Source organism: Micromys minutus (genome assembly GCF_963924665.1).
Source record: "Micromys minutus genome assembly, chromosome: 3".
Taxonomy (NCBI): Eukaryota; Metazoa; Chordata; class Mammalia; order Rodentia; family Muridae; genus Micromys; species Micromys minutus.
In genome coordinates this window covers 5,197,565-5,221,664 of record NC_137972.1, presented here as the reverse complement: position 1 = coordinate 5,221,664, position 24,100 = coordinate 5,197,565, and the positions used below count along the sequence as shown (strand labels likewise).

The 24,100-nt window shown below is 41.2% G+C and overlaps 1 protein-coding gene across 6 annotated transcripts in view; it reads right to left on the bottom strand.

Moving 5' to 3' along the window:
• The window catches only part of SOX5 (SRY-box transcription factor 5), a gene marked incomplete at both ends in the record, with an annotated part of 351,905 nt that overhangs the window by 31,482 nt on the left and 296,323 nt on the right, over positions 1 to 24,100 (bottom strand). For 5 of the 6 annotated variants that reach the window (XM_080914286.1, XM_080914283.1, XM_080914281.1 and 2 more), the window contains one exon: positions 4,938 to 5,118. The exons of the other annotated variant lie outside the window; for it this stretch is intronic. In XM_080914286.1, coding sequence (XP_080770412.1) covers positions 4,938 to 5,118 — 181 coding nt within the window. The remainder of the gene's footprint in view (positions 1 to 4,937; positions 5,119 to 24,100) is intronic. 6 annotated transcript variants of the gene reach the window in all.

Here is a 24,100-nt window from a genome sequence, read left to right as displayed (position 1 = left end):
AGGCACCGTGGGTCCTGCTTACAACACCAGCACTTAGGAGTGGGGCAGTCAGGTCACGCTTCAGGATCTGGGGCTAGCCTGAGCTATGTGGCTAACGCAATGAATACACCTGAACACACTCATCTACCTGGGTCTGAGCCTATTGAGGACAATGGAAGTGCATGTTTAGTGGTCGTGGGTTTCCGAGGAACTTTAAGGGGAGAATGACATGTTCTAACAGGGGACACAGTTATTTATGTCAGATGCCTGGTGCTTCAGCTTGCTTGCTTCCCAAAGTTTGCACATGCATGGCACAGAGAGAATGTTTCTAAATATACTTTACATCTTTCTCTGTCTGTCTGTCTGTCTCTCCTCCTCCTTCCCTCTTTCTGTGTAGAGGTCATTTGACAGTTCTTAGGAGTCAGGCCTCTCCTTCCACTATATATATCTAAGAATCAAACTCAGGCTATCAGTCATAGCAGAAGTGCCTTTACCTGCTCAGCCATGCAGTGGCCCACACAAAAGGTATTCAACTCCCATTTATATGGGTGGGAGAAGATAAGCCAGGAAGACAGAGAGGCCATCAAGAGGCAAAAAAGTGTGTGTGTGTGTGTGTGTGTGTGTGTGTGTGTGTGTGTGTGAATATATATTTCCTTAAAATAAAATGAGGAGCCTGGGCATGGTGCTTGGTGATGAGGTGCATCTTCAGTATGTGGAAGTCCCCATGCTAAGCTCTTTTATTGTCATTGAAACATGCAATGAAATCAGAGCCACACTACTGTTTATCCTCCCAAAGAACTTACTCCAGATGCCTGCAGAGGTGATGATTCATCCCAGTTCCCTACACATAGGAATGCTGGACCAGATGATATAGGTGTCTGTCCACTCTGTCTAAGGGCCTATGCTTTTACAATAGCCACCACAAGGAAATGGGTAGAGAGATTCCTTGAGGGATGTTTACAGGGATAAACATATGTCAAACATAAGTAGGAAGGGCCTATTCAGGGACAGTGGCATTGGCCTAATCAGTGTCAAATTATCTACCATTGCTTTGGACTGTTTGTGCTCCTGATTTTTAACTCCAGAAACCTATAATCTGTCTACTAATCAAAAGTATTCTGGTAGAACATACTCATTTGAGTATATTTGCCACCAGCTTTAAAACTCACTTTCTGTAGGTGTAGCTGATGGGTAGAGAGCAGAGAGCTGCAGAGAGCCGGTGTCGCTAATGATAACTCAAAGTTATCTTTTGGTACACAGTTTTCCATGGTTTATTAATGGCCTAAAACATTAATTTTTCTTTCAGGGGTGACCTTTACAACACCATTAATCCTCCCGGCTTTTACCCAACTACATTATTTCTCATTATAGTCTCGGCTTTCAACATCTACATTTGTTGAGACGAGAAGAGTAAATTGTAGTGCCCTCAAAGCCTTGGAAAATACAAGGGCTGTAGGTGTGGTGAGAGGGCTTTACAGGGCCGGGGGAAGGGTGTCTTATCACAGTGATAGAGGAAGCCATATGATAAGTATCATTAAATACATTCTTGCTGTTATAAAATACTTGGCCATACTTTGGGAATGCTGATGTAAAACTGTCTATAGACATTCATCTATGCATATATACAATACATATATAATCATTGTATTAGAAAGCAGGGTTTGAGTAATATTTAAAAGTAGGCCATATGTCAACACCATGATATTTATGTCCCCCATGTGTTCAAGGAAGTGAATCCTTTTGCCAGAGCAAATATTTTCTCACACACTCAGTCCACAGAAGCCAATCTAACCTCCTGTCCTTTAGGACACTGTGCAGAGGAGTTAGTGTTAGACCACAGTGTTGAGAGGCACATGGAGGTTCCACACTTTAGTTTTCTCAGGATCTCACTGACTGCTGGCCCTGCCCTGTGCTGAATCAGCACCAGTAAATTACCTTGAGTTCTACTTTGTAGAGATCATAGTACCTTTGCTCTGTCTAGTTTTCAATCTCTCTGACTCTGGACCAGTTTTCCATTTCCTTCTATCTCAAACCAAAGACTCTCAGCTTCCCCCCTTCCTAAGGCAAATTATTTCAGCAACCCTTTCTCTGTGCTATGATAGGGTCCCCTCACTATCTTTTAGGGCTGTGCATTTCCCCAATTTTTTTCCTCTTTCTCATTGAAGAGGAATATGTTTGTCTATCCATCTATCATCTATTTGACTGCCTGCTTGTCTGCCTATCTGTCTGTCTGTCTATCTATCTATCTATCTATCTATCATCTATCTATCTGTCTGTCTGTCTATCTATCTATCTATCTATCTATCTATCTATCATCTATCTGTCTGTCTGTCTGTCTGTCTGTCTGTCTATCTATCTATCTATCTATCTGTCTGTCTATCTATCTATCTATCTATCTATCTATCATCTATCTATCTATCTATCTATCTATCTATCTATCATCTATCTGACTGCCTGCTTGTCTGCCTATCTATCTGTCTATCTATCTGTCTGTCTGTCTGTCTGTCTGTCTGTCTGTCTATCTATCTATCATCTATCTATCTATCTATCTATCATCTATCTATCTATCTATCTATCTATCCATCTATCATCTATCTATCTATCTATCATCTATCATCTATCTATCTATCTATCTATCTATCTACCTACCTATCTATCTATCTATCTATCTATCTATCTATCTATATCTCATCTGTTTGTCTACCTATCTATCATCTCTGTCCATCCAGCCATTCTTTCCCATTTTAAACCTAGGTCTACTGGACCTCCTAGCTTCCGCAGTTACTCCTACATAGATAGATCATATTTATGAGACTCCACATGGCTGACTGCCCTGGATTATGGACTGGACCGTCCCATTCTCTAAATCATTGCAACTGGGAGTCTTGTGGGATCACTGCACTTGGTTTTCAGAATCTACCTATCTGTGAACTCCAGCTAAAGCCCAGTGCTCTTCTAATGCCTACACAACAGCTTTCTCTGCAGTGTGGCCTCCCTGTGTTTCTCACAGATACGCCAGTGATTGAGGGCTTCCCTACACTACCTATATATATGACATTTGATCTTTGCTTGTTTTAAACAGTCTTTTTAGATAGTTTTCTACCTAGAAAAAAATGTGTGGTAGATTTAAAGTGTGTTCAAATCATCTTTGAGATCTTTTCCCTTCAAAAGTTGGAGGCTGACTTCCTTTTTTCTGGGGTTCAGTTTCAGAATTACAGAACAGGCTTTGGTGGGAATTTGGTGAGCAGGTCACAAACACCGTGGTTTCTTCTACTCTCCTTTGAGGTCATTCACTGGGAAGTATTTCTACCATGTGATGTGTCACTGCAGGGAAGGTTTTGTGTGACCAAGAACTGAGCTCTCCATCTACCAGATAGGCAAGCAAGTTGTCTACTTCTAGTGAGGTTCACAGGGCTCTGCCTCCCTGGCCAGCATCCTGCCTGTGATCATCTCAACAATCTTAGGGTAATAATAAGTAGCTGAGTTTCCCATTTGCAACTGAGGAAATGTATGTTTAAGGGCGAGGTTTGGGGCTGGTTTTTATATCAGTTAGCTAATCCAATGGACACATCTATGGCTCTTTACTTCTTACCAGACATACTCTTTCCTGGTGAACTGTTCTAGTCAAGAAATAATTTCTACATCTAACACCCTATCTCTGCGCTCATGTAGCAAACAGGGTCACAGTTTGCCCCTGAGCACTTGTAACTAAATTCTTCCTTGTCCTTATGATTTAACACACACTAAGTTTCATAACTATGTCTTCCATTCTTTCCTGCTTTCTCTTTGTTTACTGATAATGGCAACACCCATGCTCCTGTCTCCACTGTGGTGCATGTGACTTTGTCAGAGTAAGCCTGCATCCCTCCAGAATCCCCTCTGCCTATGCCAATGTCTTACAACACCCTCCTAGCCTTCTTTACACTGGACAGTGTTGATCAGTTGTCAGTGCTCTGATCACATCGGTCTGCGGAGAAAAAGGTCAACATCTCATGAGAGCGCTCACCTCACTCTATCCACGGCTTTCCGTTCTAGCTTGCACTACTGTGCTTTCTGATTCTTCCTGTCTGTGTTGTTTAGCTTTATGACACACGTTATTCAATTCTTCAGCCAGTACCTGCATCTCACGGACACATAATTCTCTGGGTTTTTTCCTCTTTGCTTACATCCCAGAAGGTCTATGAATATATCAGTTCTTAAAAAAATCAGTTTGTAAGTTAGTCTAGCTGGGTTCTTCCCAGTAGAATGCAGCACTGTCCTCTGTGACTGCAGAAATTACAGCTGAGGTCTGGAGTTGCCTTCAGTGTTTGTGAGTGATAACATCCCAAAGTCAACACGTAGTACCCAGGGATAAACTGCGCTACAGGCTTCCCAACTGGGTAGAAACAATAAATGTGTCAATTGTGTGTGTTTTAATTCATGTATGAAAAATAATAATAGTGTTGGTTAGCTCGTGAGAAATGACAGTTGCAGCAAAACCAAAGATACCACTCTCTGCAAACCCTGGTTGTGTCAGTTGAAATTTCCAATCAGAATAGAGCAGAATAAACCTCAAATCTCATGGCTGACAGTGATCCAAACAGAATGTATTCCTCGGTATCTATTTGTATGCATTAGAACAATTAAAAAAAAAAAAAAAAAAAAAAACAAAACCTCAGTGATAGAAAAAAGGTAAGTCACTTAGGACCAAGAATTTGGAACCAATTTTCACTATAATCAATTTTTCATCCCTCTTTAAAAAATAAACTAAAAGGCGATGTTTCACACGTTCAGATTGTCAGGGCCAGTAGCAATCAGACTGAGTTAGAAACGTCACTTGCATGTTTAAACCAGACCTTAGGACAGTACCTCCAATGACACCTCCCTCGTTAGCTGCAGCCATGCGCAGCCTTCTTAGATCATTTCGTTCAAATGGTGTAAGTAGAAAATTGCCAAGAAGAAGAGAAGCATAAACTTACCTATTGTGCTAACTCTTGCTGAAGGACTAGCTAGTGCTGCTGGGACCGAGGCTTTGAGGGGACCCGCGCCACTGTTTATCCTCAGAGCCGGCAGGTGAGGAGAGGTGGGAGATGCAGCAGGTGATTTGCCATCAGAGGTCTTGGGCTTAGCGGATAGGTTCAGTGGCTGGGCCACTTCATCCTGCAAGGATCATCAGAACATGAGCTGTGACAAGGGAAGGCTGAACAGAAGCATCTAGAGAAACACAGGCACACAGCCTGCCACTGCCCATCAGTCCTCTGAACATTTGCTCTCCATGTTACAGTGTCTGCTTAGCTGCTGACACCACGTCACTCTCCGCAGCATTCCACAGAGCCCTGGTTGTAGAACAGGAAGCCCCGCCCCTGCCCTTCCTATCCATCGAAAGCAGTCTCTGGATACGGCCTGGGAGAACTACTCTGGGGCTGATGTCCGAAGTGTGCTTTCATTGTGAGACATTTTGCACAGTTCATATACAAGTACGATGATGGTCAGGCTTTTCCGTTTGTTTGGTTTTGGTCTCTGGAACAGGCCAGTTAAATGTCAAGCATCTTGGTCCAGGTGTAGAGGTTCAGAGGACCTGGACCATCGGTGGGTGTGTGGCTCTGTTCAGAGCTGCTCTCCCGATTGAATATAGAACGGAATAGAATGTTCTCAGGAAACAATCTCTTCCCCTATGTTCCACAAAAGCGGTTTTAGCTTCTTAGCCACAAAATTAAAGTAAATGTGATTAATATTATGGTATCATGTATTGTCCAGACACCTAAATAAACACCACCATAGTCATAAACATGAGATCCAGAAGATGCTCAAAATATTCCCTGGAACATTGGAAAATCATGTGGTATATACATCTGTCTAAGGCCAATTCAGTGTTGCGACTTCAATTATTGTGTGCTGTAAGAACGTTGCTTGATGAAGAACCTTCTCTCTTAGCTCCCAAGGTGTTATTCACTTAACATTTATGGATACAATACTGCTGGGTTTCTGTTGCATCATGGGAATCTGACACAGTAGCTCTCCGCTACCTTCAGCATTCAAACCATTCCACCCCTCTATGCTCTAAAACTGGAACATTCTGGATATTGTTGATATCAGATTCAGCAGTACTCAAATTTTACTGCAGAATAAAGATTTTTCTTTTAAGTACTATTTCATGAGTTAAGAGTATATGTGACAATTTTCAATCTCAGGGATTTTGTTTTAAAGTGAAACAATCTTTAATCAAATAAGGCAAATAGATAACAAAGAAATGTGAACAAAATCTGAAAACATTTCTCACTACAATTAAACATTTATACCTCTTAAACTAAAAACGTAAAATCTTTACACATGGAACTCTTATATTTTCAGAGACAGTAGAACACTGACATACACACATATGGGATGTGTGTGTATGTGTGTGTATGTGTGTGTGTGTGTGTGTGTGTGTGTGTGTGTGTTCATACACCAACAGGCTATTAAAAATTACTTCATAAAGAAAACTGTGATGATACCAAAGGTACATAGTACATACTTGTGTGTTGAAAGGGCCTCATGATTATAGATTATAGGTTATAGATTCTGTGCACAAAAGTACACATGGAGAGAGACCACTTATATAGCAGAGGATGGTCTTGGGGGACATCAATGGGAGGAGAGGCCCTTGGTCCTGTGAAAGGCTTGATGCCAGTGTAGGGAAATGCCAGAGTGGGGAGGCTGGAGAAAGTGGATGGGTGGGAAGCACCCTCATAGAAGCGGGGGGAGGGGATGTGATGTGGGTTTCCAAATGGGAAACTTGCAAAGGGGATAACATTTGAAATGTAAATAAAAAATATCCAATAAAAGAAAAATTAAGAAAATACATTCTACATATAAGACCCTTCATGATATGGTCTTTATTCTACTAGTAGAATTTTTGTACCTTCTGAAGAACATTAAACAATGCAATGTTTGGAGGCATCTTCTAGTAACTTGAAGGTGTAGACACTTCTGTAATCTAGTTCGAGGTGTGAAAGATTACTAAATACTCTACAAAACTGAAGGCAACTTCCCACAATGCAGAATTACCAAGCTCAAATGCTAACAGAGCTGAAGGTGATAAATTCTGGATTGTGTAGCCTTTAATTCAGTTCTGTAATTATAAAAGCAGGTCAAGAAATGTGTAGGAAATGACTATTGTCTCTTAACCAATGAAAATGTTCAACTAAAATAGAAGAAGAGAAACCCTGTCAACAGAGTAGGAACAACTGTTCCTAAAACCTTTCTTAAGCTGTGGTTTATTTTAAAAAGAAAAACACATTGTTTTAAACCAATGAGGTAATTCTTATAGGGCATCTGATATCATTAGAAATATATAGTAAGTTAATGGCCATTATATAAAATTATATCCATTAATGGACTCTTGGTAAGTAGTTAAATAAGACAGTTCCCTTCCTGATGGCGAGATATGACTTGGAATAATATATTTGTATGCTTAAAAAGGTATAAAGGCCAAAGTATCCCCATCCTGAGTGTGAAACTCAGTTGAGCTCTTCAGACAGAACATCCAGAATGTCTCAGTTAGTAAGAACTTGAAGTAATGTGTGACCATCGCACAGATGTAGAGTTCATATAGTTTATATATATATACACACATATATACATATAAGCCGTTTGTGGGCCAGTATTGTCTGTAGAACCCAACAACTGGCTTCAAGGCCAACTGCTGCAGATGCTTGGAGGTGAGTCCCCACAACCTCGGTTTAAAGAGGAATTTTTCAGGGATTCTAATGAACTTAAAGGTTGCCAGCTTATAAAGGGGGCAATTTTCAAAGGTTATACTAGGTTCCAGAAAGCTTCTTCAATGGGAGAACACACAATTTAAAATATGTCATATGAGTAGACTCTTAGAAATTTGGTTGAGATATATACTCTTAAAATTAAAAATGGGGTGTGGGTAAAAAACTTAGTGCTACCAAGATTGGCCAGGCATGGGAGGTGGGGTGGGGTGTTCCAGGATATGAATCTGTACTTCTCCATCAATCGCGTCTAATATCCTGACAGCCTGGTAGATTAGTAATGCTACTAAGTGTGCAGCTGCAAATATCGGGCGTGTTCCCCTCTCTGCCATGTTTGTGCTCTGTGTGAGGCCCAGGGCCTCAGTGACGCCCCTAAAACATCCTTAGGGTGGGACCAACAACTCCGGCAAAGAGTTTCTGGGAAAGTTTTGGCAAGGTCATGCCTGACCCAGACTGTGTAGAAACTGGGTGGGAAGAGAGAGCAGGGTGCATGCTCAGAGTCGGAGTGGGGCACACAATCAGAGAGCGTGCACGTGGACCAGGAAGAGGGGTGACATCACTGGTGAACCCGAGGGGACTGGGGATCCTGACATGGTGAAACACTCACGGCTGTTACAGGTTCACACTGACGGGTGACTCGTTTGCTTGTGAACACTGTGGGTGCACTGGAACTTTCAGTATTTCCTTCAAGGTAACGCAGTGTCTGAATGGCAAAAAGTGCAGGGCCCCAAGGACTATGACAGGTCGGCAGTGCCAATTTGATAGAAATGTCATTCGAATTTGCCCTTTCAGTCTCTCCTTCACAGTGTGACAGGCTAGTGGTGGATTTAATAAGAACTCACATGCATGATCCTAATGCTGGGAACTGCATAAGTAATTTTTGCCCATAATATTACATCTCACAATTTGGTCAATTTTAATAATTTACTGCTGCTGACATCATAAAGCAAGGGCCATTATTCATGAAGAACTAGAAACTTATAGCTCCATCCCAATTTTCTATTAATTATTGTTTATTTGACTGAATAGAATTCGACAGCATTTAACTGGAAGATGGGCTTGGCCTGTGGCTTTAGACGTGCGTTCTCCGAGTCGTGGATATGCGCACAAACATGGGAGGTATGACATTTTCTACCTTGTATTTCACTTGCAGTGTCTAATGTAGAAGAAAAACAATGAACAACCCATCATGGCCAAACTCTATGCTTACCAGTGAAACAGTCAATAAGATATAAATTAATAATTCACACACAAAAGACTCTAGTAACTTCCAAGGTCTGGGAAACATTTGTCACCAATCCACCAGCAAGCAGAGAGGAGAGCAATTTTTTTTCAGACACTCAACCAAGTGTTGAACAAGTTTGCCACAATGAAACTTTTACAAATGTTGTTACTTTGTAATTATTTCTTTTATCCATAAAACGATAGTTCCAGGGATTTTATTTACTTTTTGAGTAGTTCTAAATGATAAATGGTTTAGGAAAATCTAAACATAAACAGACATGTAAGCTGTGGTAAACATGTTTCAACTCATGGAAAGAGTTATTTATGCTTGCCGATCTCATTATAGATATCCAGAATCACTTGTTTAATCTTCAATACCACAGTGATTTTTGTTTCTTTGTTGTCCTGATCCTCTCGCTCTCCCTCTCAAGTGTGGGGTCACAGATGTGAGCCCCGGGCTTTGCCTATCACCTCGATACAGTCACATAACCAACAATTTATTGCAAGAAGCTCAGGTGGGTTTTGGCTACAACATGTTGTGTCCTTTTAGCTCACATAATGACGTTTACCGGAGAGTTTGGGAGACGGACTGGCTCCATCCTCTGCACTTCTGAGCTTACAGCATCGTTACTTACATAATCATGCAAAGGCTCACGGAAATGCACGCGTTATTCTACTCACCGGCAAAAAGTTGTGTAGCCACTTTATGTAGCTTGGTGACTTCCTGTGACTCTCTACTGTCTATGCTACATTACACAAACTACATTTTATAATGTTCATTTACTTAGACTGCTTGTTGAGAAAAAGTGTTCCAGTCCTAGTATCAGTAATCTCAATTTGATGTAGTCTAGACTTACGTGGGAAAGGACTCTTTTAAAATCCTCTCCTCATAGATTCCGTTGGGCTGCATTTCCAGCTCCCTCTCATCCTCCCCTAAGTTCTTTACTGATCTTGTCTCCATCCTTGTCTTTTACCACATGCAAGTATATGCATACCCGTGAGCTAGGAGCAAATATATATAATATACAAGTAATATAACCTGATAATATACAAGTAATCATAACCCTCAGAACATACACTTGCAGTTCATCTACCTCTTTACTTGTTTAATAACTGTTTGTCTGGTGTGGCAATGCCAATCATTCTCAAATTCTACTCTCTTAAGATTTTACCTACACAGCTATTGGAAATCAAACGTTTAGTTGCCAGCTAATTTTACATTGCTTGTATGGAAACGGGTAAGATTATATAAACACAGTCAGTAATCCCACATTAGGACTCGGGAGCTGGCTCAGAGTTTAATGGCACTGGTTACTCTTGTAGAGTTCCTGGGTTCAATTCCCAGCATCTAAATATGAGCTCATGGTGACCTGTAACTTCAGTTTTGGGGCTCTGACATCCTTTTTGGGCCTCTTTGGGTACTGCACTTTTGTGTACATATACAAATACGCATAATACATACATTTTAAAAGGTAAATAGTCCAAAACCAACCCACCCATCATTAGTCAAGCAGGATTTTCCACGTGGGTCAATGGCTGTTATAGAATATGCACTTGACTATTTATGGATCGCACCAATACAACCACCATAGACGGTTCTCCTTTTCAAGAACACATCCTTGCATTCTGAAGTTCACATTAAGAAATGCATGCCCAGTTCCAGAAATTTCAGGCAGGCGTGCTTTCACCATGGTGGCGATGCCTTTAGACCCAGATGCATAAAACACAGGCCTGAGTCCTTGGGCTCAGCTCTAGCACATTCGTTTCTCATTGGCTTCCATTCTCCACCTGCTCATTGACTGTAGCCTCGGGTGGACTCCAGGGGCCTTCACACCGAGCGAGTAAACCAGAGCTTTTACTCCGAGTTGCTTGTTCTTAACTAAAGTCATTTCAGCCGTATTCACCACCTAGTTTGTAACTTGAAATACCCTCTGTTCCTTTTCTACCAATACTTCAGCAAGGTGTTTACCACCTTTGTTATTGAACAACTCAATGCTATGAACCTTAAACAGACACAAACATGCACGCACACACTTGAAAACCTAGAAAAGAAGAAGGTTCTCTATACAATATCATTTATATCTCATGCTCATTTTACATTAAGAATAAAGAAAAAAGTTTGAATGACCGGAAGAAACCCATTCTTCCTATCCACAGTTCTCCTCTGATAGCCTCTGGAGTGCCCTCAACCGTCCCTGTGTTCTGGTGTCCTGTGCCATCAGTCCCTTCTTACAAGGGACAGAGATCTCCGTTATAAACAGCAGGGTGCATAGGTAGCATGAGTCTGGGAAGATGGCTCAGGAGGCAAAGTGCTTGCTGTAAAAGCATGAGGACACAATTCCTATTCCTCAGCAGCCACACGTACCCATAACCCCAGGGGTGAAGGTGTGGAGTCAGGAGGATTTCTACAGCTTACTGGCCAGCTGGTCAAACTAAAACTGTAAGTTTCAGATTCATTGAAAAAGACTGTTTCAAAAAATAAAATGCATAATGATATCCAATGTCTATATGTGACCTCCACACTTGGACACACACACACACACACACACCTGCACATATACCTGCATACACACACATACCTACACATACACACCTGCACCCCCATACACAAACCTGTGTAACATATATGTACACATGCATACCTGTGTACATGCACACACACACACACACACCTGTGACATGCACACACACACATACCTGCACACACACACACACACACACACACACACCTGCACATATACCTGCATAAACACACATACCTACACATACACAACCGAGCCCCCATACACAAACCTGTGCAACATATTTGTACATATACACACCTGTGTACATACACACACACACACACTTGTGACATGCACACATACATACCTGCACACACACATCTGCACACATATATACCCTTCATACACTCACATTTGCAGACACACACACACACCTGCAGACACACACATACCTGCACATACAGACACACACAGTACAGAGTATGACTTTAGATCCTAGGTAATAAAAGACCTTACAACTTCCCTGTTCCTATGACAATAAGCTAGACACATTTCTTGGTCATCTTCACCTGTAGGACTCTTTGGGGCTGGAATCATTTGATTTGGGTGGCTGTCTGTGCACTGTAGGACATGTGTCACTATCTTTTCTCTCCACCTTTTTAACAACCCTGCCTGAGTTTCAATAGTCAAATATCTCACTCTGGGGAAGTCTATCACCCCCAATCGGGAGCTAAGGCTCCTTGGTGAGCCAACCTACCAGGGATAAAACGACCAAGTTTCACTTGTAAGGGAAGTCCCCCAATTTAGATGTAACACTTTATAGACCAGGTACTCCCCATTTGTTTATAATTTTCCTTCTCCCTTAATATTTCAATCTTTTCCTTCTAAATCACATTTAAGCTTTGGTACTTTGAATTCTCCTCTCCTGAAATGTTCTAGAAAAGTACCTTAGAGTCATAATTTCAATACATTTACTTTCAAACTGTTCCAAGTCTGCACTGGGGACACTGGCATCTGTCACTAGGCTTGAAGGTATAAACTGATGTCACTACTGAACGTAGAAAAGGAATTCATATCAGACAGGCTGGAAGACATTTTAAACATCATAGAATGAGCTGCAGACTGACCCACTGAACTTGGAGAGCTAAAAATGATCACATGAAGGGAGGGAAGGTTTATCATTCAGAGAAACATTTAATCAACAGATTAAAATGTTGATGAGCTATGATCCTGACGCAGAGCACAATATGATATCTGGAATGAGCTCAGAAGTCTCAACAATTTCTGTTCAGAAATCATCAATAGTCTCTCTTAGTTTAGGTTTCTAATAGACCTTAAGTGGGTATTCCGGCATAAGCAAACTGACTATCACTAGGTAGTATCCCGAGAGGGGGGTAGGCATCATCTTGCGCCAGCGATCTGATAAAAGGCCTCTATTCTGGGCTCATGTACACATATGTGTGGGTCCTGGGGCAACAATCCCCAGTGGTCTAGTGAGCCCCGGTGACAGGCTGCTTAATGCTTAGTGGCAGCTACGACAGTTAACTGATGTCTTGTAGTTTGGGAGATTTTCATGAGAATCAAATTGTCTATGGCAGAGAACCCTGGGGATGAGTAGAATAGGCAGACAGACAGACAGACAGAAACACACACATACAGTGGGGAAGGGAGAGACAGGGAGAGGAGGAGAGGGAGAAGGTCAGGGAGTCTGAGGCAGTTTCCTGTTATGTCACCGTTTTGATTTATAGTGTTGAAATGAAGGTTTCAGACATGAAATATTTCAGAAATCTTCTCTTTAAAGACTTCTCCTTATGGGTGATACAAGCTTGCCTGCCCTACAGAAGACAATTTGTCTGAGGTGATGTAAGCATGCCTACCCTACAGAAGACAATTTGAGGTAATGCAAGCTTGCCTGCCCTACAGAAGACAATTTGTCTGAGGTGAAGTGTCAGCATTTCAAGTTTCCTAATGCTCACAAAGTCTGCAAACAATAAACATTAGAAATCATATTAACTGTTAATTAGAGGAATGGTTCAGATCGAATCCTGATAAAGTATTTCTTTTCTTCATTGTACTCAAGTGTTTAAAGATGATTTGTAGCTAAGCGTTGTTAAATCTGCGTGTCTATAATATACACTAAACAAATGACTATCCAAGGGCTGCAGATTAGGGGCTGTGCAAACTACAGGATGCATCCCTCCAACTATTCAGGGTCTTCAAGTAAATGCCTGCATCTCTGAGATCTCAGTCTTCACAGCCTTGGTCCCTTCTCTTGTCCTCAAAAGTAGGTCTGAGTTCTCTGTGACTCACTGTACAGAGGCTTCAGCGAAAGGGTCATTGTACCAGGTGCCCTGTTACAATGCTCTCTATTCTTCTTGTGAAAATTAATCCTTTAAGTGTGCCATCTCTGTCTTTTATTACTCCCAATACAGTGTTGCATCATGGGAGCAAAAAAGAGATTTATTTGTTCTTCAGACATTAAAAGATAGAATATTTTAAGGCAACATGAACTGTTAGGTAATTTTAATGGTTAAAGAATTATCTTCATAAATAACCCACAGAAACAAGCTTTTTAAAAGACAAAATTGCCTACACCTCCTTATTTTGAACTATTTATGATGAATTTGTTAAAGCGATGAAGTCCACAACCACCATCCAAATTCAGTTGCCTAAATGGACTTTTGGGCATGTTTTACAAAAATTGAAATTTTCTTCAGGTCTTGTTCTTCACACTTTTAGAATTTTGAAAATACAAGGAGATACACACGGAAGGCATAGGTGGTTTTAATATTAAGTTCTAAAAAATGCTTCCTCTCTCTGACCTGGAAGTCCTGCCTACTCCTCACCCAGCGACGGGAATCTTTATTCATTAGGGGAACGTTCTGCCACACCTAGGGATCTGATATTAGTTTTTACTCTAAATGCTTTTACAAGGGGGACTGGGATTACAGCTCCGTGCTCTACATACTTTGTGGTTGTGGAGCCCTGAATTCAGTCCCTGCCATCGAGAAGTAGCAGCAAACAGAACATACAAGGACCACCTAACTGCTTGCAGGTCACTCCTTAGTCCCCAATCTGTTCATCAGAAGAAAACATTTTCCAACTGTGGCTAACTTAAAGTATTTTTCTCTCCCCTTCCTTTTAAAACCAACATATTAGAAAAGAGATAAAAATGTGAACCTAACTGTGCACTGTTTACTGATCTTTTCCCTTGTCCAAAAGAAAGTAAAAGAACTTTCTAATTCAGTTTTGTTAGAAACAAAACTAGTTTCCAAGAAGTAAATTGATAGTTTAATGTGCTGTTGCATAACTGTTCGGAGGAGTATGTTGACGTTATGACTGTATGTACAATGAGTTTTATGTGTTAGTCATTAACTTTTGAAGTTCTTTTAACAAATAGCTGTTGGTTCAGTTTACTTGCTGATTTGTTAACTACTACTCGCTTTATTTCCTAGTTGCCAACCGGTATCACACCCCCCCCCAACATTTAAGTGAAACCCTGTACCTCTGTGGGGTCCTAGTCTCCACAGCCCCAGCCCCCTCTCCTTCTATATTACAGGCTGCAAAGCCCTGCATATCCTCTTGTTTATTCTAGTGCTGAAGCCTGTGATAATTTGACCCACTTCCCAGACACGGCCTCTGAGCTGAGAGTTCTGCAAACTGTCTATCTAAGAAGCCATCCACCCCAAGAGGAAAGGTGTGCTAACCAATCTTTTTAAAAAGCAGCAGCAGCAACAACAACAAAACAAACCTTCACAACTAATAATATAATGTTGGATTTAATGTTGATGAGAATGTTATATCTGATGTGGAAGAGGACACAATCTCAATTTGGGCAACATGGATATAGACCCTTGTAATATGTTTATCAAACTATGAAGCATCTAAAGTGGTTAAAATTTCAAACACATTCACATACCTAAATTTTATATAGAAATACTTCTCATAAACACTGTAAATGTTCCAAATGCCATTATTTGAATGGGCTTACTTTTTAAATTTGTGTGTGTGTGTGTGTGTGTGTGTGTGTGTGTGTGTGTGTGTGTGTGTGCCTGCCAATCCCAGTGATCATACCACATCCTGTGGAATTGAAGTTACAGATGTTGTAGGCCAATGAATGTGAGTTATGGAAAGCAAACTTGTGACATCCATAAGGAACCCACTAAGGTACATAATGATGATGGGGATGGTGATGGTGATTTGATGATGATGGTGGTGGTAGTGATGGTGATGGTGATGGTGATTTGATGATGATGGTGGTGGTAGGGGATGGTGATGGTGATTATGATTTGATGATGATGGTGGTGGTAGTGATGGTGATGGTGATGGTGATGATGATTTGATGATGATGATGGTGATGGTGATGGTGATTTGATGATGATGGTGGTGGTAGTGATGGTGATGGTGATGGTGATTTGATGATGATGGTGGTGGTAGTGATGGTGATGGTGATGATGATTTGATGATGATGGTGGTGGTAGTGATGGTGATGGTGATGGTGATGGTGATTTGATGGTGATGGTGGTGGTAGTGATGGTGATGGTGATGGTGATTTGATGATGATGGTGGTGGTACTGATGGTGATGATGATTTGATGATGATGGTGGTGGTAGTGATGGTGATGGTGATGATGATTTGATGATGATGGTGGTGGTAGTGATGGTGATGGTGATGGTGATTTGATGATGATGGTGGTGGTACTGATGGTGATGATGATTTGATGGTGATGGTGGTGGTAGTGATGGTGATGGTGATGGTGATTTGATGATGATGGTGGTGGTACTGATGGTGATGATGATTTGATGGTGATGGTGGTGGTAGTGATGGTGATGGTGATGGTGATTTGATGGTGATGGTGGTGGTAGTGATGGTGATGGTGATGGTAATTTGATGATGATGGTGGTGGTAGTGATGGTGATGGTGATGGTGATTTGATGGTGATGGTGGTGGTAGTGATGGTGATGGTGATGGTGATTTGATGATGATGGTGGTGGCAGTGATGGTGATGGTGATGGTGATTTGATGGTGATGGTGGTGGTAGTGATGGTGATGGTGATGGTGATTTGATGATGATGGTGGTGGTACTGATGGTGATGGTGATGATGATGGTGCCTACTTTTGTTTCTACATAAAACACATGCCAGCTTACACTGACCCAGAATCTCTGGGGTCACTAGGACAAGAGCAACATGTCAAGAGACTAAGAGGGTGGTATGGGCCTTTAAGCCACTAACTGGCCAGACTTAGGGTCCATTCCTGGCTGATGTTCAGTTGGGTGGTCCAGGGATATACACAGGCCAATTAATCATGATTTAGAACTGACAACCTCAACAGAGTGCATGAGACATTCACTCTCTTCATGACTGTGTCAGGAGCAGCCATGTGCTATTAAGGAAAAGCCGTTAGATACTTATGCAGAATGCTCTGGAGACAAAGTATTTTTTCTCAGAATACTGAAGGTGTTTTGTTGGACTACATATTCTGCCTATATGATATAATCCCAGGGCACAGGCCAAAGTCTAAATCCAAGTAAAGAGAAGAAAACTGAGAGTTGGGTCTCAGGTAGAGTTTGGTTTTCACGGTCATGAACTTGGCTGTATATGCGTGCCCTCAGAGAATAATGATTCTCAAGTGTCTCTTCTACTTAAGCGTGCCACTAGACGTGAGGCATGGCGAGACTGATTTATCAGATATTCATTTAAGAAATAGTCAATTAAAATAATTAATGTGTAGTGAACTCAGCTGTAATGCCTTGCATTTAATTTTTCACGGCCCATACCATTAGAAGTATGATATATTTCTCAGTCTGAAGAGCATAAAAGATTTTATATATCAAAAACAATGACATCATTATAAAAGTGTGTGTGTGTGTGTGTGTGTGTGTGTGTGTGTGTGTGTACTAATGGGCACACTCACCACATACACAATAAGTGCTGGGAACAGAGTCAGACACTAAATGGATTCATTAGTCATCTCTCTATCTTGATTTTTGAGAGGAGGCCTCTCACTGGAACCGAGTCCATCTGTTCCAGGATGCTGTCTGGCTAGCAAGCTCTTGGGTATCTTGGTGTTGGGGTGACAGAGATGTGGGAAGAATCTAAACTTGGGTTCTCATGCAGGCACCCCCGGCGCACTCTTCACCCACTGAATGATCTTCCCAGCTTCAATCTTCAAATGAATTAAGGAGAAAATACTGAGAGATTCTAACTTAGAGTTTTATGTTATTCTTAAATAGTGTTTTTATCTACTAGATTACCTCATGAAATGAATCTGTCCATTTGGTTACTACAGAATAAGATGTATTATATATATAACAATCTTCTCTACTAAAGTATTTGTAACATGTAATATTGCACATCGTATTTTATATACATAGGTACTATGAAGTTGTGTCTGTGTAAAAATATATTAGATAAGTAACAATGTAAATGCTGTACATGATGCAATATGTTATGTTCAGTGAGGTAGATTACACAGTGCTATGCATAATCTATGCATAGATGTCATAGACATATGTATCTGTAAATGGATGTCTCGACTTTCTATTATCTTAAGGGATTGTTTGTCATGCAAGAAGCAGAGAAAGAGACTCTCAAAAAGATAAAAACCCAGAAAAGTAATGAGTAAGATTTATCTTCTAAAATTTGTCTCCTGGATTATTAATTAAACAATGTAACCAAACCAGCAAATACCCGTAATAATCACCTGGTCATTCTCTACAGGAGGGAGGCCGCTCACTTTAATATGTATCTTAGTGAGTTAATAAAGCTAATGTGCAAAATATAAAGTCAGCTAATTAACCTATATCTGATCAAAATACTGCTTGAGTTACTTTTTCTGGCCTCATGTAGCCCCGGCTATACTTAAACTTACAGTGTAGTGAAATCTGACCCTGATTTCCTGTCTTCCTGCCTCTACCTCCAGAGTGCCTGAGCAGCAGGCATGTGCTACCGTATGTGTCACGTGGTGGTGGGCTGCAAAGGCAGAGATTTCTGCATGGATTTCAACACAACACCCAGTTCCTCTGTCAGGTCTGGGTGGCATGGTTTCCCTAACCACAAAAGTGTATACACACACACACACATGCACATAAACATGAATATGCACATAGACATATGCATGTGCACCTATATTCTACAATACACAGTATCTTTCCATTGACTATGGTCCTCACAAATTTTACATCCAGAGGGTCAGGCCTAATTTAGAAAAATAAATACCAACAAATCCTGCCTCTCAATTTCATAATCTTTCTGAATATGGAGTCTTTCTGGAGAGGAGTTCAAGAATATGGATTTATTTTTCCTACGCAAAATTATATTTTGCCTATGTTAACTTGACATGCTCCTGCAATGATCCAAGGCACTGGGCTATGACCACAAAGTACTTTTTCAAAAGAGGGGCAGTGTAGTGAGGGCAGACAAGCACTATGCTTAGCAGGACCATAAAATCCTTACTCTCAAGGGGCTTAGAATCACAGAGGGTCGCAAGGATAGTAACATTTCACAAGAGCTGAGCTGCTATTGAGAGCATCCATCGCTGTGTCCTGAGGTCACTCTTAATGAGCTAATCTGTTTTGATGGAAGTGGTGTTTGGGGTAGAAATCGTTGTGCAGATGTCTGGATGGAAGGATGGAAGGAAGAAGGCAGAATCGCTGTACGGAGGAGGAACGGGGAAGTGAGCAAGATGAGATGAGACCAGGTTAATTAGAGCCCTGAGAGAACTGGGAGAAAGGCTTGCGAAGAGATCAGGGAGGACGAAGGGGTCTGGCTGCCAGAATGACATGGGAAGGCAGCGTGGTGCCTCTTTTGGACATTTCTATCTTTGTGGTTTTCTTCTTAAATCCACTCAGAATTCTAGAGCGATCTGACTGTCAGCCGTGCTCCGTTCCTCACAGTCTGAGGGGAAGGCAGCTTGTGCTCTGCAGGCTGCTGGGCGGTCCTCTAGGTATTTCTTTATCCTCCTGTACCCCTCCCCCTCCCCCTCCCCCCCACACCCCCACTCCAGTTAGAAACTTTCTTTAATAGTTTATGCTGTAATGGAAGAGCTCTCGGCCCCCAGTGTTTTAATCGTGGGCTTTCTTGCGTGTGTCCCATTACATTGCATGAGGTTGCGTTATCAGCTCTGTAATGGGCTGCTTGGGACAGACCGACAAGTGTTTCTTCCTGCTCAATTCCCGTTGCTATTAATTGTCAGCCTTAAGTAGACCTGTGTTGTGTACATGAGGCTCAGCAACATCTTGAAGGCAATACTTCTGTAAAATACTTTTAATATTTCCTTTGGTCCAACCAAATTCTCGGACTCTAGAAAACAATGTGGTTATGCAAAAGCTGGACAGTTCACGTTTGAATAGCTAAAGGTGTCCCCATAGTGCATTTTCTTCTCAGATCATGTTGTCCTAACAAATGTAACTTTTCAAAGCTTGGGATGATGATGATTCAAACCACATAATGGTGGTAACTAGTGGTTCAGTTGTTGCAGTCACTGTGCTGTCTTAGCATAAACATTTACTCAGGATCTGTTTATTTTTATTATTTTTTGATATTTCATTTTTGCCTGACTGTTGTGGGCACTTTGGCTACAGTTATATCAGTGGCCCATGTGTGTGCCTAGTGCCTGGACAGAGTCCAGAGATGTGAGCCACCCAGTTGGGGTTGGGAGTGGCATCCTTGTCCTGTGGAAGAACAGCCAGTGACATTTTAAACACCGAGCTCTCTCCCCAGTCCTGCCTTAGGTCTCTCTTCATTCATTTGATTCCATGTGTATAAACTGTTTTCCTTGGCATAACAGGTAATAATTCTAGTTTGGTGTAAATCTGTGAATCCTGATGAAAAGTGACAACCAGAATGCACCAAACCACGGTCACTCAGCCGTTTCCCAAAACCGAACCAGACCGAACCAGAATCATTGTTTTGAGGTAAGTAATCTATATGAAAATTGGCACCAGAACATTCCATTCTTTGACCTGAAATTCTTGTCTTGCCCCTGTGCACACACAGGGCTGACCTCGGGACTGGGCTCCTGCTGACTTAAAATGAAACTCTGATCCTCCAAAGACGTGCATAGGGAAGCAGAGGAAACACAGATCTGTACCTATTTGAGGGCATCCCTGCCACCGTCATAACACTTTTAATGGCAGCATCTCCTCTCGTGTTATTTTAAGTGCTACTGGAAATAAAATACCACAAGAGAAAGATGATTTCTTTTGCAACATTTCATCCATTCTATTTCTGCTTGCAAGTTCTTTTTTTCCCCTCTGTTTATGAAATATCCACAAAAGCCATCAAAACTGCACAGAAATGTTCAACTTATGAAACAGACATGAAAAAGTCAGGTCTCTTGGGTCTTGAAAAGGCCGCTTACATACCAGTCTTCAGTCAGGCCTGAGTACTGGAAATACATTTCATGATATGCCAGAACTGAAGCCAGACGAAATTTGCGATTTTCATGAGAACGCTGTGGTATTAGATATGTTTGGAAGTAGCAAATACTTGGAAGAAAAGTAAATCTGTGTCTATTTAAGTGTTTGAAGTTTTTCTTACTATCTTGGTAGTATATAACTTGAAAATTTAGCTTTTATAATGTTGTCCTCATATAGGCCAAAAAAATCTCATCTTTGTCCCCAGAAAATCAGAATTGTAGGATATATCTTCAACTGCCTGTGTGTCGTTGAAAGAGGCACTTCTGAGGCTGAAGGATTTTGTAAATTTCAAGTCCTGTGGCTCTCAAGGGTGGTGATATTACCAAGGACGTCCAATTAAATTACCTAAAGAAGGGCATATTCTTCCCTGTCAGGTCCTAGGAGTTACCTATGTCACATGGTGTGTGTGCCCAGATCTCTGTAGAACACTCAGAGGTGAACTTTGACCTTTCAAATTCTTCCAACTCTAAACTCATAGTTACTGCAGTTTCAGAGCTGATGTGCTGGACACATCTGTTTTTCCTCTACATTTGATGCTAATTTGCTGACATGTATTTATATGTAAATATAAAAACACACACATGAATGTGTGTATGTATACATGTATATTTTAAGAATACCTGTTCTTCTATTCCTATTAGCAAGAAAGAGAAATAGCATCTAGTGATCCAAAGCTTCATGGTTGCAAGTTTCCAAGCTCTGGATTAAAACAGTCTCTGTTTCTATGGTTATATCCAGACTAGCGCTTAAGGTTGGGGTTTGGAGGGTCTCTTGTGAGTTCGAAGCCAGCTAGGATGACACAGAGTGTTCCAAGTCAGGCTGGGATGCACCATGAGACTCTGTCTCAAAATTTAAAAGAACTCTGTGTCCCCTTGAGTGAACTTTGTATAATTAGTGTCACTTCCACATCATAGGCGAAGAATTAGATATGAAAACAGGTTATGTTTCAAAAGAATTCATACTATGAAACACAATAAGATAGAGCAGACATTGCTATACCTTCATAAGTAAAGTATCAGTGAGACAAAATAAATAAGAACACCCAAAGTGTGCGATTAAATAAATCATATCCCTAATTTCTGACCACAAAAGAAAGGTACTCTTTCCATAGGTACTTTATAAGAACTTTACAGACCTTTTAAAAGAACGTGTTTGATAAGATTCATCTGCTTTTATTTTATGTGTATGTGTGAGTGCAGGCATGTATGTCTGTTATGTGTATGTGTGAGTGCAGGCATGTATGTCTGTCATGTGTATGTGTGAGTGCGGGTATGTATGTCTGTTATGTGTATGTGTGAGTGTGGGCATGTATGTCTGTTATGTGTATGTGTGAGTGTGGGCATGTATGTCTGTTATGTGATTAAGCCACAGAAGCCACAAGAGGATCTTGAATCCTCAGGTTCTAGAACTAAAAATCAGATCCATAACTTATAACTGCAAAACCATGTCTCCAGTCTCTCGTTCATTTGTAAATGGATACCTAAAAGTCTTCAATGATACTTCACAGGTATTGTTAAAATCACACTAAAGTTATAAAGTTTCGGATAAATGTCAAATATATATGCTGTTTTCCTAGGTATAAAAGTAAGATGTGTTATCTAGATATAAGATTAATTTTTCAAGTTATAAACTATCAAAATAACAAGAAAAGTTGTGAACACTTAATGAGATACAGATTTATTTTCCTTCAAATTATTTGCTACTTCCAAAGATATGCAATGATATATTGATATATAGGTGTATATATATATATATATATATATATATATATATATATATATATATATATATATATATATAAAATTTGTTGACATCCATATTTTGCATTTGTCACAATGCCATAATTAATATATACATTGTCAGCAGCACTGATCATCCACAGAACAAATGTAAGCTCAGACTGTGTGTGAGGTCAGAGCACCTTTTTCAATGCTGAGACTTCTCTTCAGACCTTCACCATGGAAAGTATCCCTAGACTGCAGTGCACACTAACTTACAGCAGTTACATTTTTCTCAGGGCTGGAAATAGAATGCAGAGCCTTGTTTCGCATGTACTAGTTAAGTGCCCAGTCAGAGAGCTCCATCCCTGGCCTTGCTGTTTACTCTGGGTCTTGCCTTATAGCTGGGCTGGCCTCGAGCTTGAGTTCCCCCTGCCTCACTACCAGGGGCGAGCACTACCAGAGCTTTACTGCGGTGCTGTCCTGTCTTTGTGTTTTAAGTGGACCGCAAAGACATCAATGCTAGGCTCACACCTGTATCCAGCCAGTGCTGCTAAGAGCACCTTGTGATTTGCCTCAGAGGGGTGGCTACCATACCATCAATGGCATTTTAACTGAAAATGCTGGCCACACAAACTGACTTGATAAAGTGACTCCACTTTAAAAAATTAAAACAGGGACTACCTAAAGGCTAAATAAAATCCCCTTCCCGTCGTAAGCGGCATGTGAGGGTTTCTCTGTACCCTTGTCGGGCTGGCACCATGGCTTTGGGCTGTGAAGATCAGCCACGGTGCCCGTCTTCTGCTCCTACAACTCTAACGGGCAATGATGTGTTAATCAATACACATCTGTCAAATCGAACTGTCTTGTCCCTCCAGTGGCAATGGATGTCGGCAGTGCCCACATTCTAGAATGTTCCTCGGGATGTCTTGCCGAGATGATTCAAAGATGAATTCACTGGCCCAGGAGCTTAAAAAAGGAAAGCAGTTTTGCCTTGGGCACAGAATTTTCTGAGACTACCCCGAGGAAGGCAAACGTCGACTGTGATGAATAGGAAGTGTGCCACCTCACATCAAAGGCTCGGGGACATTGCAGAGGCAGAGGCAAAGGGACAGGGAGAGCCAGAGGACTGAAGTATTGGCAGTGAGAAGCTGATTTCCAGACATGACAGGGCAGCTGCATCCTCGAAACTTCAACAATATGGCTCCCGGATCAAGATCTGCACAGCCGTAACACCATTTGACATGCGTGTGTGGACAGGGAAAGTCTCACAAGACCCCATCCCCAGGTGAAGAGCTACAGGCAACTACTGGCTGCTCAGAGAGGGCGAGTCAATTTTCTCCTGGGACAAACCTCTGAGGCCAAGCGGTCAGCAGAAACACATGTACATATATGTGAGCAACACCAAGTGGACTAGGTAGATTCTACAATACAGGAATACTTATGTATGTGTGCGTGTTCGTGTGCACATAGGTACATGTGTGTAATAATAATAATTAAAAAGTATTCATGAGTTTG